General features: G+C 47.7%; 1 protein-coding gene across 1 annotated transcript; it reads right to left on the bottom strand.

Moving 5' to 3' along the window:
- Nucleotides 1-8,181: 8,181 nt before the first annotated feature.
- On the bottom strand, nt 8,182-12,213 carry LOC132501457 (protein FAM170A-like; the record flags this gene model as incomplete). Its single annotated transcript, XM_060117025.1, has 3 exons — nt 12,144-12,213; nt 9,660-9,800; nt 8,182-8,873 (listed from the first exon to the last, which is right to left on the bottom strand). Coding segments are annotated over exons 1-3 (903 nt in total), but the record flags the coding sequence as incomplete, so codon positions are not given.
- Nucleotides 12,214-12,429: the final 216 nt, after the last annotated feature.

Here is a 12,429-nt window from a genome sequence, read left to right as displayed (position 1 = left end):
TTCATACCATATCTATTATAAATTGTATCATACCATGTCTGTTATAACATTCACATTTTGATTGGAGATCTTTGAATGTCTTTTCTCGAGAGATTTAATATGAATATTTTAAATGGTCTCCAGTTTCCCTGTGGATTATTGACATTTTAAACTCTGCACTTCAATTTTCCCTCAATACGTGTAATTTTGTCACGGCTATTTCTGTACTTAAAGATGAGGAACTATATAATTGATTTCTTCATTTTTTCCCCATCTCTTGCAAAGGTACTGCATTTGATTGTGTCTTGCGAATGAGTGAAAAATGCTAGTCCTTGAGTCAGGACTTTGGGCCCTTTACCAAGTAACTCAACCTATCTGGGCTTCAGCTTCTGTATGTGCGATCAAGAGGCTTGGACTAGCTGACTTTTCAAATGCTGTGTTTCTTTGATTCACTCTCACTTACTGATCTGCTCCTTAAGAAGAGGGTCTGTTCTCATAAAGTAACAACAGTCTTTTCCTAACCTTGGGTTGGGCGGAGTTTAACTGTTCGTACTCAGTTTGTTAGTTATATTGCCTTCTACGTATGCTTAGCTCTAAATAATTTATATGGCTCTTGTGACTATGTTTAGATCTTCTTTTTTTCTTATTTTCTTTTACAGTTTCTAATTTGTTATCGCCAGTGTAGAGGAGCCTGACTGATTTTTAAAATGTATTGATCTTGTATGTGTGTGCCTTGTTGAACCGTCTTATTAGTTCCTGCTAGTTTATCTGTGGGTTCTTTTGGGTCTCCTAGATAAATGAGCATATTAAATGTAAATAATGTGTTCTTTGGATAAAGTTTATTTTCTTGCATCTATATATATAGAAGCAATATGTTGAATTGATTTAAATATTTAAATACTTACATACCTGTTATCACAATCTAACGTTCTTTATCTTATTTTCTTTCAATCAATATTATGTTTTCAAGACTTATCCACGTGAATGCATATAGATCTAGGTCTTTGATTTTTTTTTTTTTTTTTTTTTTTTTTTTTTTTTTTTGCGGTACGCGGGCCTCTCACTGTTGTGGCCTCTCCCCGTTGCGGAGCACAGGCTCCGGACGCGCAGGCTCAGCGGCCATGGCTCACGGGCCCAGCCGCTCCGCGGCATGTGGGATCCTCCCGGACCGGGGCACGAACCCGTGTCCCCTGCATCGGCAGGCGGACTCTCAACCACTGCGCCACCAGGGAAGCCCTAGGTCTTTGATTTTTGACTGCTTGATATTATTTCATCACATACATATAGCATCATTTATTTTCCATTCAAGCATTATTGGACAATTGGATTGTTTCCCTCCCTTCTCTAGAACAAACAACATTTCCTAGAATATCCCTGAAGATGTCTGACAGTCGAGAAGGGCCAGGCTGCCCGAAGGATTGCTACTTGCTTTTAGCCACCTTCCAACAGGCCGTCTCCAGCCAGCAATTTGAAGCACAGCTGAAATGAAAACTGCCCCAAATGTGAAGATCTTAGGAGCTTCCTAGAAGGTGGGAGGTTAATGATAGGCATCCTGCTGGGATCCCAGGGGAGTCTGAGCTGGCCTGAAGCTCATCTTCCTCCTCCACCTCTCAAGAGAAATGTGGAGGAAAGAAGACTTCAAAAACTGTGAGTAGGGCCTCCCTGGTGGCGCAATGGTTGAGAGTCCGCCTGCCGATGCAGGGGATACGGGTTCGTGCCCCGGTCTGGGAGGATCCCATATGCCGCGGAGCGGCTGGGCCCGTGAGCCATGGCCGCTGGGCCTGCGCATCCGGAGCCTGTGCTCCGCAACGGGAGAGGCCACAGCAGTGAGAGGCCCGCATACCGCAAAAAGAAAAAAAAAAAAAACAAAAAACTGTGAGCAGGCAGAGGGAGAGAGATTGGGGGCCGAAGCTGTAACTGAGGTCTTGGAGTGGGCTGTGAGCACGCAGAGCCTCTAGAGAGCCAGGCTCTGCCTTCTGAGAACTTCTCCCCTAAGGCTGCTCATAATTCACGTGATACCAGCCATATAGAGCCGACTTGGCCCACACTGTCACAGAAAGCCTTACCAGAATCTCTTCTTCTTCATACACTCTTGTGTCTGTTACTTGGTTATTGCCTTTGGTACTCCACTGATGTGAACCACAGTCGCCAGGGCATGGAGGACACTAGTGACCCATCTTGCTCTGTGGCCTCAGTCCACAGCCTGAGGGTAAGGGTAGAGGCCAAATGAAGGTCAAGAAGGAAAGATGGAGTTTGAAGAGAAGACCTGAGTTAAGGGTGTCTTCTCAAGTCTTGACGACTGAAATGTAGCTCCAGTACCTGAAGTCCTGCTTGTTCTCAAGGCTGACCACAGGGCTGGGTGCACTCAGTGAAGGAACCGTATACACTTAGTATTTCCTTGCTTGCTCACACTTGCCCTCCTCTGATACACCCTCTGCAAGACTGATCTTCCCCTGAAACAACTTTCCACCTGCTACTGTCATCTCATGAACATCTGCTTCCCCTTCCTAGTGCCCCCCTAGAATGCCAGTGCAGCCAATTCATAATTTGATAATCATGCTGCTTACCATAGTCTCAGCAACTTCTGATACATTTTATTCACTTTATTCCATAGTCTTCACCCATCAATAATCTTCCTTAACTTCCTAGCTGCAGGTTAACCCATTCGGAATCATTTCTTTTTCTTTCTCTTCTTTGGCAAATCCTTTCTATCTTTTAAGGTCTTTTTCTTGTCTCTCTACCATCCTGCCTTCCCGAACTTCTTTGTTTTCCGTTTAAGTAACCTTTCAATCTCCTTCCCCAATTTCCTCATACACATTGAGAGTTTATTCCTCACACGTTAGACAGCGGTTTATGAATGGCCAGGCATAATGGACTCAGAATGAGTTGGCACCCCCGAGGTACCTGTCTTGCTGGGGAGCCACAGGTGAAGGGCTGGTTGCTGGACACATGTTTGCATGGAGTCAGGCTGAGTGGCCTCAGGGTGTTTGCTCTGCACTTGTGTGTGTTTCTCCCTAGTTTGTTTCCTTGTCCAGCCACCTGTGACCTCCCTCCATCCAGCCCAGGGAATCCTTCTCATCACAGGGGTAGGATGTTTATCTCTTTTTCCATCACATCCTTTCCCCAAAGTTTGGTTGTGAGTTGTTCCCATTCCAAAGACCTTTCCTCTTTGAAGAGAAAAGAGAAAATCTTGTCTCTCCTTTCCTCTCACTTCACTTCTGCTCTATTATCTCCTCCGTCCAGAATGGCCCACTCACTCAGATGGGTGTAGATCCAAAGATGGCAAGAACTGCCAGCAATTCTGAGATAATAATACGGATGGATCAGGAAAACTTGAAAACCTTTATCCCGCCACATTAAAATAGATTGCACTTCCAGTGTATTCAGAGTCTCAGTGTAGAAACACAAATGATAGAGAAATTGAAATACACTCAAGTTTTTCTTTCCTCCTTTCCTGATTTATTCTAATCCTCAATGCTAACATGATGAACTATTTGTTAGGTAAAGTTTCAGACATTTTCTACCCATGCACACTTTTCTTTTTTTCACATAAGAGTGTGAACTAGGTCACTTTCAACATGCTGTGATTCTGTGATTCACTGTCTCCCACCAAGTCATCCACTGGTAAAGTCATCTGTTTCACGGAGGAATAGTTCCAATAGCTAATAGCCAACGTCTGTGGAGTGCTTACTCTGTGTCGGTTTCTTGTAACTACTTTACAGATCATTTGTACAACGTACCCATGGACCAGGTACAATTATGACCCCCAAGTGACAGATAAGTGCAGGTAAGTACAAATAAATACAGAGGCCAAGTGACTTGCCCAAGACACTGGAGCAAATCAAAATCCATGCCTCTGTAATCATTTTGCTCTATTGCCTCTGTCTGGGAGGCTTGATGATTTGGCAACTAAAACCTTAAATATCATGTTCCATTTTTATATCTGTGACACAAGCGTGGGGCTGTGATATGGGGTAACTAACCTGACTACTTTTGAAAACCCTTATGCACCTGGATGAAAGTAAGCCAGGGACTGCAAGCTATAGATTTAAGGTTTCCTACCAACTTTGAAAAATAGCTTCTTGAATGCAATTTATGTAATGTCAAGTCTAGGATGTAGTCCAAATAGTAACAGAAAAATGGAGATATGTAGAAAAATACTTAAAGTTGACAAGTATTGGGAGTGTAGTATTTTGGGGGCCAGCGTGTAGACCACAGGAAAACTTGCTGTTTCCATCCCAAAGGGAAGAGCCCTACGTTGCAACTGCCAAGGTCCCTGGGGCAGCAAGTGTGCTCACTGCTTAGTAAAGAAGCATCCTCAGTTTGATAGAATCATATGGGAGCCTTACATTTGGTTAGCAGTTCTACATTCTTGATGTAATAATATTTTCAGGGTGTGGGAGGGTATGAAGCTCTGAAAATACCCTTGGAGAGATTTGCTTATTAAGTTTGGCTTTTTCAATCTCCCTACTACTTCTTTACTAAACACCAGGCGGTTTCCTTCACTTTTCAGAACCATGTTGTTTTTCCCTTGTCGAATGAACTTTGAAATACTTTTGGATGAGCTATTAAGTTTGGGAAAAAATAAACATCTCTTTAAAATAAGGAAGATAGGGCTTCCCTGGTGGCGCAGTGGTTGAGAGTCCGCCTGCCGATGCAGAGGACGCGGGTTCGTGCCCCGGTCTGGGAGGATCCCACGTGCCGCGGAGAGGCTGGGCCCGTGAGCCGTGGCCGCTGGGCCTGCGCGTCCGGAGTCTGTGCTCCGCAACGGGAGAGGCCACAGCAGTGAGATGCCCGCGTACCGCAAAAAAAAAAAAAAAATAAAAAAAAATAAAATAAAATAAAATAAAATAAGGAAGATAATAACAATGACAAGTAGAAAAAGCTCTAAAACAGAGAATATCGTCCATTCTAGCCAATGACTGGGAGTGGAAGGTTCGTGCTCGCTGTCCAGGACGTAGAAATAAAAGCTGAGGAGGCGCTGAGGCATCTCCTGGATCTCTATGAGCCTCCATCATTTCTGAAGGGTAGGGTTGACAGATAAAATATAGGCTCTTCAGTTAAATATGAATGTCAGAAAAACAACAAGTATATTTGGAAGATAAGTATGCCCCAAATAGTTCATAGGATCTACTTATACTAAAAGTGATGACTTATTATTCATGTGGAGTTCAAGTTTAACTGGGTATCCTGTACTTTTAGTTACTAAATCTGACAGCCCTACTGATGAGCCACAATGGAGGCAGTTGAGGAGCGGTACGTGCTGGCTCTCGGACAGTCAGAAATGGCTCCAGCAGACCCAGGTACAGTATGAACTGCTCTTTGGATGTAGCTCAGAAGCCATGGCCAGCCCTTGACTGCAAGTACTGCCTCGGGTTTCCCTGAGGTGGGGTAAACCTTCCTCTTAATGGCCTTTGGGTAAGTCTGGAAGACCATATCCAAGGGGAGCCCCAAAGTCAGTTTCATCCTCACAACCATGTCTCCAATTCCTGGAATTGGCTGCATGTGACTCACAAGAGCTGAGGAGGTTTGTGGAAATTGGGAGTGTCATAGCTTGAACCCTTTGTAGGTAAAGTTTTGCTGTTGTGAGAGTTTGAACAGGAGCAATGTGAAAGACTCCAGGTCCCCAGGTAGATAGAAATAATCCTGTTCTACCTGTGTGTATGTGACAAGTCTCTAATAGTTCAGAGAGCAAGTATCTGGTCTTAGAAAGACTGATCCAAGCTTGGATGTTTCTGGTGACAAGGCAAGGTCCTGAGTTTCAAGTTCACCTTTTATGGCTGAGGAGACAATAAGGTGGTCAGAAGGGAAATCATGGAGGAGACCTTGGCTTCATCCATTGTGCAGGCTTGTATATGTGGTTCTATGTAGATTGTGTTTCAAAGGTGGAGCTTGTTTACAACTATGAACATTCTCCGATGTGCTTTTTGGACCTTCATTCCCAGAGCGAGAGCAGTGCCGAGGCTCTAGAAATGCCCTGGATATTCTGAGCTGTCAGTGGCATTTCCCAGGTACTGTTGCCTTGGTGCCGCTCCTTGAAATGTCCAGAGGGATTATCATCTGTCTTGTGGCGGGTCCTAGCATTGTGAAAGGAAGCTGCTGCACCGGGCTCAGAGGATTTCGGATGTGGTGGGAGGAGGAGTAGTACTACGACTCTAAATTGTATCACAGCATATCTATTCCATCTTGAGAGTGGGGTTGGGGGGTTATGAAGGGGGGCTTTTATTGTACTTTTATACATTGTACCCTTGAAACTAATTCAATTTTTTAAAATTAATTAATTTATTTTGGGCTGCATTGGGTCTTTGTTGCTGCTAGCGGGCGTTCTCTAGTTGCAGTGAGCGGGGGCTACTCTTGGCTGTGGTGCACGGGCTTCTCATTGCAGTGGCTTCTCTTGTTGCGGAGCATGGGCTCTAGGCACGCAGGCTTCCGTAGTTGTGGCACGTGGGCTCGGTAGATGTGGCACACGGGCTCTAGAGCGCAGGCTCAGTAGTTGTGGCGCGCGGGCTGAGTTACTCCGTGGCACGTGGGATCTTCCCAGACCAGGGCTCGAACCCATGTCCCCTGCATTCGCAGGCATATTCTTAACCACTGCTCCACCAGGGAAGCCCAATAATTCAGTTTTTTACAAAGAGAAGATTCCTAATATTATTCCAAAATTTTAAAAACATGTAGTTGGAGAACACTATGAAACATTAACTGATATATTCTTTTATTATTTCTCTTTGCTCCCTGGATCTTTTTCCCCATCCAGTCAGCTAGGCACTGTGAGTTCACTGCATTAGGAAGGTAAAGACTCAGCAGAAATGAGGGAGAAAAAAAGAAAATTCTCAGCTTTGGAATGTTCACAACGGAGGCCACAGTAGAACAGGTGAGAATTCTGTGAACAAAAACTAAATGTCGTCTCAAATGCAAAAAAGTATTCTCTGCACTGGGAGGCAGGAGAGGGAGGGAGGGAAGGACTGAAGGAGAGAGATCAGTGTGGCGAGGGACATGGAGACTGTGCTTGAGGACGATATGCCCAGGAAGAGAATCAGAATCTGCAGAAGATTCAGCCTGCACGTGATCATTGCCTCCAGCCAGCCCCCTCATCTCAGACGTTGGGAAATTCAGAGAGAGAGTGGGAGTACGTCAGGAGGGCCACGCGCATAGTCTGTGTGGCAGGGGTTGTGGCCATTCCCTATTTGTGAGGAGTCCCCAGCAATTTGCAGGCCTCTTCTGGAAAATGCTGGCGGACGTCTCTAGTGCTTATGTGAAAGCTTGTTCACAAACCTTGAAAGATACAGATGTAGATGACAGGTAGATGCATAGATAGAAAAATGTAATTAAATAAAAGCTCCAGGAAAGGTTTGGAAAATGCCCTTTATTGCCTAGGACGCTTCTATTGTCATATGATGTTAGACTGAGGGCCGGTCCCTTCATCCTCCTTCAGACCACGGCATTCTGTCTGCTACTCTCCCGAGGGTCCTTTCTTCTCCCTGGAAGGGATAAAGCAAATGAGGTAGAACAGGAAGAGACAAGCAGCACTCCAAGCTCTGCTGGTCAGGGTTACCCTCCAGCATTGCCTTAAAGCTCAGAGCCACACACACCACAGGGAGCTTGGCTCCAGATCAACGACCACGCAACGGAGGTTCTGGAACATTTCCATATCTCGGGGGACCTCATTTCCACGTGACTCTCTTTCATATTCCCCTTTGTCACAGAAGGCTAGGTCCAGTGGTCCGGGTGAGATCTCGGCTCAGGCCCAAGGCTCTCAGACCTCAAAGTTCTGGTCCTGCAAGGGCCCCTGTCCTCTCTTGAGACCACTCCTGGCTCTCTCTGCCGAGAAGGAGCTGCTGGCAGTACGTCCTCTAAGAGTTGAGGTCCATCGTGCAGACCCTGAGAAAGCGCCTAGGAAAAGGCTCCACCTTCTTGTTGACGTCAACAGAGGTCAACGCCTTTGGTAGTGCTGGGTGTGTCCCATCGGATGCAACTGCAGAGCCATTAGGTCAACCAGCACATGTGTGCGGCCCCTTCCCTTAGACTCCTCTGGGCCCTCGTGACATAGGCTCAGAAGACTGCCAGCCTCAAGCCTTACCTCTTCCAAGGGACGGCCACACCGTCTTCCAGGATCTTCTGTCCCATGAATCTCAGTTGCTGTTTGCAACTCAAAGGAGAGAAAAGAGCCTGCCTGCGGGGTCTCTTTGGGCTGGGGCCTTCCCCCGTGGGCTGCTCTCCCTCATTCTCCTTTTCTTCTTGCTTCTCTTCCTCCTCCTCCTCCTCCTCCTCCTCCTCCTCCTCCTCAGAGGTGCTCCCGGATTCCACATTGCCCATCAGCTGGGCCATGGCGAGATGAAAGACACGGCAGCTGAAGCCCTCCAGGACGCCGCCCTTCACGTGCTGCTGGAGGATCTCCAAGGTGGGGAAGACCCGGCAGCAGGCCATGCACCTGAAGCCGGTCTCCATGGTCACCATCCAGTCCGGTGTCTTGGCCCTGGGTCTCTCCTCGACGGCAGGTGACCCTGATGGGCTGCCTGGCTCTGCCCTTTCCTCATACTCTTTCTCCTCCCCAGTGGGCTCACTGTCAGACAGGAGGCTTTCGGTGAACACATCAGAGGGGCACGTGCCTACTGTGCACGCATCCTCAGGAAGGGTCACTTCTTCTATCGTCAGCTGCTTTTCAGGCAACTCCAAGGGTTTCTTTGTCTTCCAGGAGACAGCGACACCCTTGTTCACTTGTACCTGCATGTAGTATATTTTCATGCCCCTTTCCTCTTTGTCTGGGTGCAGATCGTTCTTACAGGGTGAAGAGGGCGAGGAGGAGACACAGTGTGATGGGGGAGCGGTCTCCCCTTCTTCCTGAACCTGGGCTAGGGGTGCTGTAAGCCAGGCAGTGTCTCGAAATCTCCGCATTGCTGAAAAAGGAAATTAAAACCATAATAACATGCATGGGCCGTGCCGGAAGCTGAGGGAGCAGGTGTGGTAGACGAGAGAGGGACATTTGCATGACGTAGCTATGTCGTGAGCTTGGTGTCTGTTGGCCGTAGGATGGAGCGGTGTATCTGGTGTCATCTGTGGGCTTTTCATGTGCGTGGGGGGGATACTGGAGCGGTGTCTGTATACAGGGGTGTGGAGTATGGTGGTGAGGGCTGTGGTATGTGAGGGATGCGGCTGGATGCGTGTATGACAAGGAGTGTGATTTTGGGAATATCGGTGGTGCATTCCTTGTGGAATGGGGCTGTGGTGCTTGGGGCTTCTGTGTGCTCTCAGAAGGGCTGTGCCTGGAGGGCGGATGTATGTGTGAGCTGTGTGGACCTGAGCTGGATGGTCCTGCTCTCAGGCTGGAGGTGTATGATGCAGAACTCTGTCCTTCTCTGGAAGCAAAGGCAAAGGCAAAGACAATGCCTACATTTTCCTCTGAAGATGCTTCATCTGGTCCCTCTTCCCTCCACCTCAAGCCCAGACCTTTCCGGCCCCTGCTCCTTGACTTCCCCACCATGGTACTACCAGTATTCACACCGCCCCCCCAGACTCAGCTGGCATCCACTCCCTCGGAACAGCTCAGCCATCCTGCCCAGGCTCTTCCACAGAGCCCTCATCACCTCTGATGACCCTGGATTTCCTCTCAGCCTCCCTGGGATCTGTGTGCCTCCTGCCTCACAGCCAAGCACCCCCTCACCTGAGGAGCCCCGCGCCCTTACCAGCGTAGCTGAGCTTGAGCGGAGTAGAAGTACAGAAGAAGTATTTAGAGGCAGAGGAGACCTCCCCTGACCCTGGGCTGCAGCCTTGGGCCACCACAGTGGATCCAAGCCGAGGGGGATCCTCTTGTGACTTCGAGATTCCTGAGGGAGGAATGAAAGGCTCAGGGTGGGTTCATCAGTCCTCTGTCCACAAATATTTACTGAGTGTGTGACACGTGTCAGGTGCAGTGAATACACACAGTTGAGAGTGTGGTTCCCAGTGGATCCTCCAGGATTTAATTCCAATCAATACTTATTCTCTCACTGTCTAGTTGGTAATGTAGGCCTCGGTGGTGACTGTGAGTGTGTGGGAAGAGTGAGTGATGTGTATCAGTTAAGTCTGTGGTAAGTGTGGGGTTGGCATGGGGAGCACAGTGCAGATGTGTCTATGTGTGTCTGTGGCCTTTGTGTGCATGGTTTCTGTTCACAAGTCAGGAATTCTGGGACATGTAACTTTTCCTCATTACATGGTGTGGCTTGTATTTATGGTGCGTGTTCATTCATTCATTCACCAAGATTCAGTAAGCAGCTACTCCTGTGTATCCGGCACTCTTCTATTGTTGTAGTCTTTGGTAACGCTGCACATTCTAATAGGGGAAGATACACACTAAACAAAACTTCAATAAATATATAATACATCAGCTGGTGGTAAGTATATAAGGCTTGCCAGACTTAGCGAACAAGAATACAAGGCACCCAGTTAAATTTCAGTTTCAGATAAACCCAGAATAATTTTTTAGTGTAAGTATTCCCATGCAGTATTTGGCCTGACTTAGTTTTAGTGTGAGTATGGCCCATACAATATGTGGGACATACTGATACTGAAAAATTACTTGTTCTTTATCTGGAATTCAAATTGAACTGGATAGCCCATATTTTCTCTGGCAACCCTGACATGGGTTAGTGAGACTGTGGTTTACTGTGGTTTGTACAAAGCGGGTCTGGCATTACTCAAGAATGTGTTACAAGTGTGGTGGGTATGACACGTGACTGATTCTTACAGAGGTATTTAGCGATGGCTGAAGTTAGCTGTGTTTGTGCAAGAGTTGAGGAGATACATATATATATATAGTGTGTGTGTGTGTGTGTGTGTGTCCTATATATAGTGTGTGTGTGTCTATATACATATCTCATCTCCAGCGTTTGGTGTTGGAGGAGAGGATTGTGATACAGATGGGTTGTATGAGAACGTAGTACAGGAGGGATCCGTGTATATACCTCCATGTGCTGTGTGTGGTTTACTAAGGAAGTTATATGTGGGGTGTGTGATATTTTTGCTGTATCAGAGTGTACATGGGTGTATGAGTTACTGTCTCATAAAACACCCCTAACAAGAAATCTGTATACACTCTTACGTACACCGAGTGTCAGCCAGGTCCAGGCAGGGTGACAAGAACTTTACCACGCAGACTTTATATCTGGTAAGCACTCTACCCCCATTCATCCCGCACTTCTCTGCACTACCACACACACACACACACACACACACACGCACACCCACACCCACACAGGAACATAGAGCAAAATATTCTGAATGGTCAGGGGCAGTCATTGCCTTCCCCAGCCTGTCCCAGCCACTGCCTGGAAATCTGCCTGCTGTCTAGACCTCCATTCCCAGGGCCCATCCTACAGTCTCCAGGGCCCTGGGCCTGGTAGGAGCTACTGGGCTCTAATCTGGGGCAGAGGCCTCTAGCTGGAGCTCTGGGGTGACCACCCCTCTCCCAGGGCAAGCTACTCGCCTACATTTAATGCACGCAGACACCACGTGGCCCGTGGCTCTCAGAGCTCCCCCCAGGACCCTGAGGCCCTTTCTCACCCCCGCCCACGCGGTCTCAGTCTCTGGAAAACCCTTCCCTTCCCTTGATCTCCTTTGGGAAATTCTTCCTGTTGAAGGAATAAAACCTCCTTGCTTTCAATATGACACCATCCCTAGACAAACAATCTTCTTTCAAAGTGCATTCCACTTGTCAAGATATTTTTCAACAGGGCCTTCAACTCATGGGGCTTCTCTTTCCACTTTGGTAAAAGAGGCCAAGCAATTCATGGGTCTCTCTCAGCATCCTTGCATCCTTCACATCCCCCACCTCATGACCCCAGGGAAAGATCCAAGAGCATAAGAGAGAAATCGGGGACTGAGAAAAGCTGCACCTCTAGGTCTGTGCAAGCAGGATGCAGCCTGCTGTGAGTGCGACAAAGCTCCAGGCCCGGCTGCCCCAGGAGAGAGTCCTCAGACCAGCGGAGCTGACCTCCCATCTCCCAGGGGGCATCTGGCCGTTCTGTGCCGTCTCACACCACAGGGACCCTCCAGATGGATACGGCAGCATCAGTGAGACCAGGTCTCTCGCTCCCTGCTTCACAGGTGACACGTTCTCAGTCCCCCGCTTCCTAGAGAAGGTTCAGTTTGGCAGAAACCCATGTGCCCCAGACAAGTTGCCCCCCACATACCTCCTCCGTGCTCGGCAGTTTCCTGGGACTCTTCATTTTCCAGATGTTTCCTCCTTTGTCGCCGTTCCATCGTACCAACTAGAAGTCTCCCTTAGAAGATGCCTCAAGAGATGTCCAACTCCTCCTCTTCCCTACAGGTTGGCCCTTGTTGGCTCTTGGGCAATCCGTTGAAATGATTCAATACAAACAAAACTAGTCAAGTCTCCTAAATGGCTGAAAAACTTGTGCCACGTAGTGAACCAGCAGTACTGCCTAGTGCTCACCAGGGCTGTTATGTTTGCAAGGT

This window comes from Mesoplodon densirostris, chromosome 14 (assembly GCF_025265405.1).
Source record: "Mesoplodon densirostris isolate mMesDen1 chromosome 14, mMesDen1 primary haplotype, whole genome shotgun sequence".
Classification (NCBI taxonomy): domain Eukaryota; kingdom Metazoa; phylum Chordata; class Mammalia; order Artiodactyla; family Ziphiidae; genus Mesoplodon; species Mesoplodon densirostris.
The sequence above is the reverse complement of the archived record's forward strand: the minus strand, read 5'-3'. Positions and strand labels throughout refer to the sequence as shown.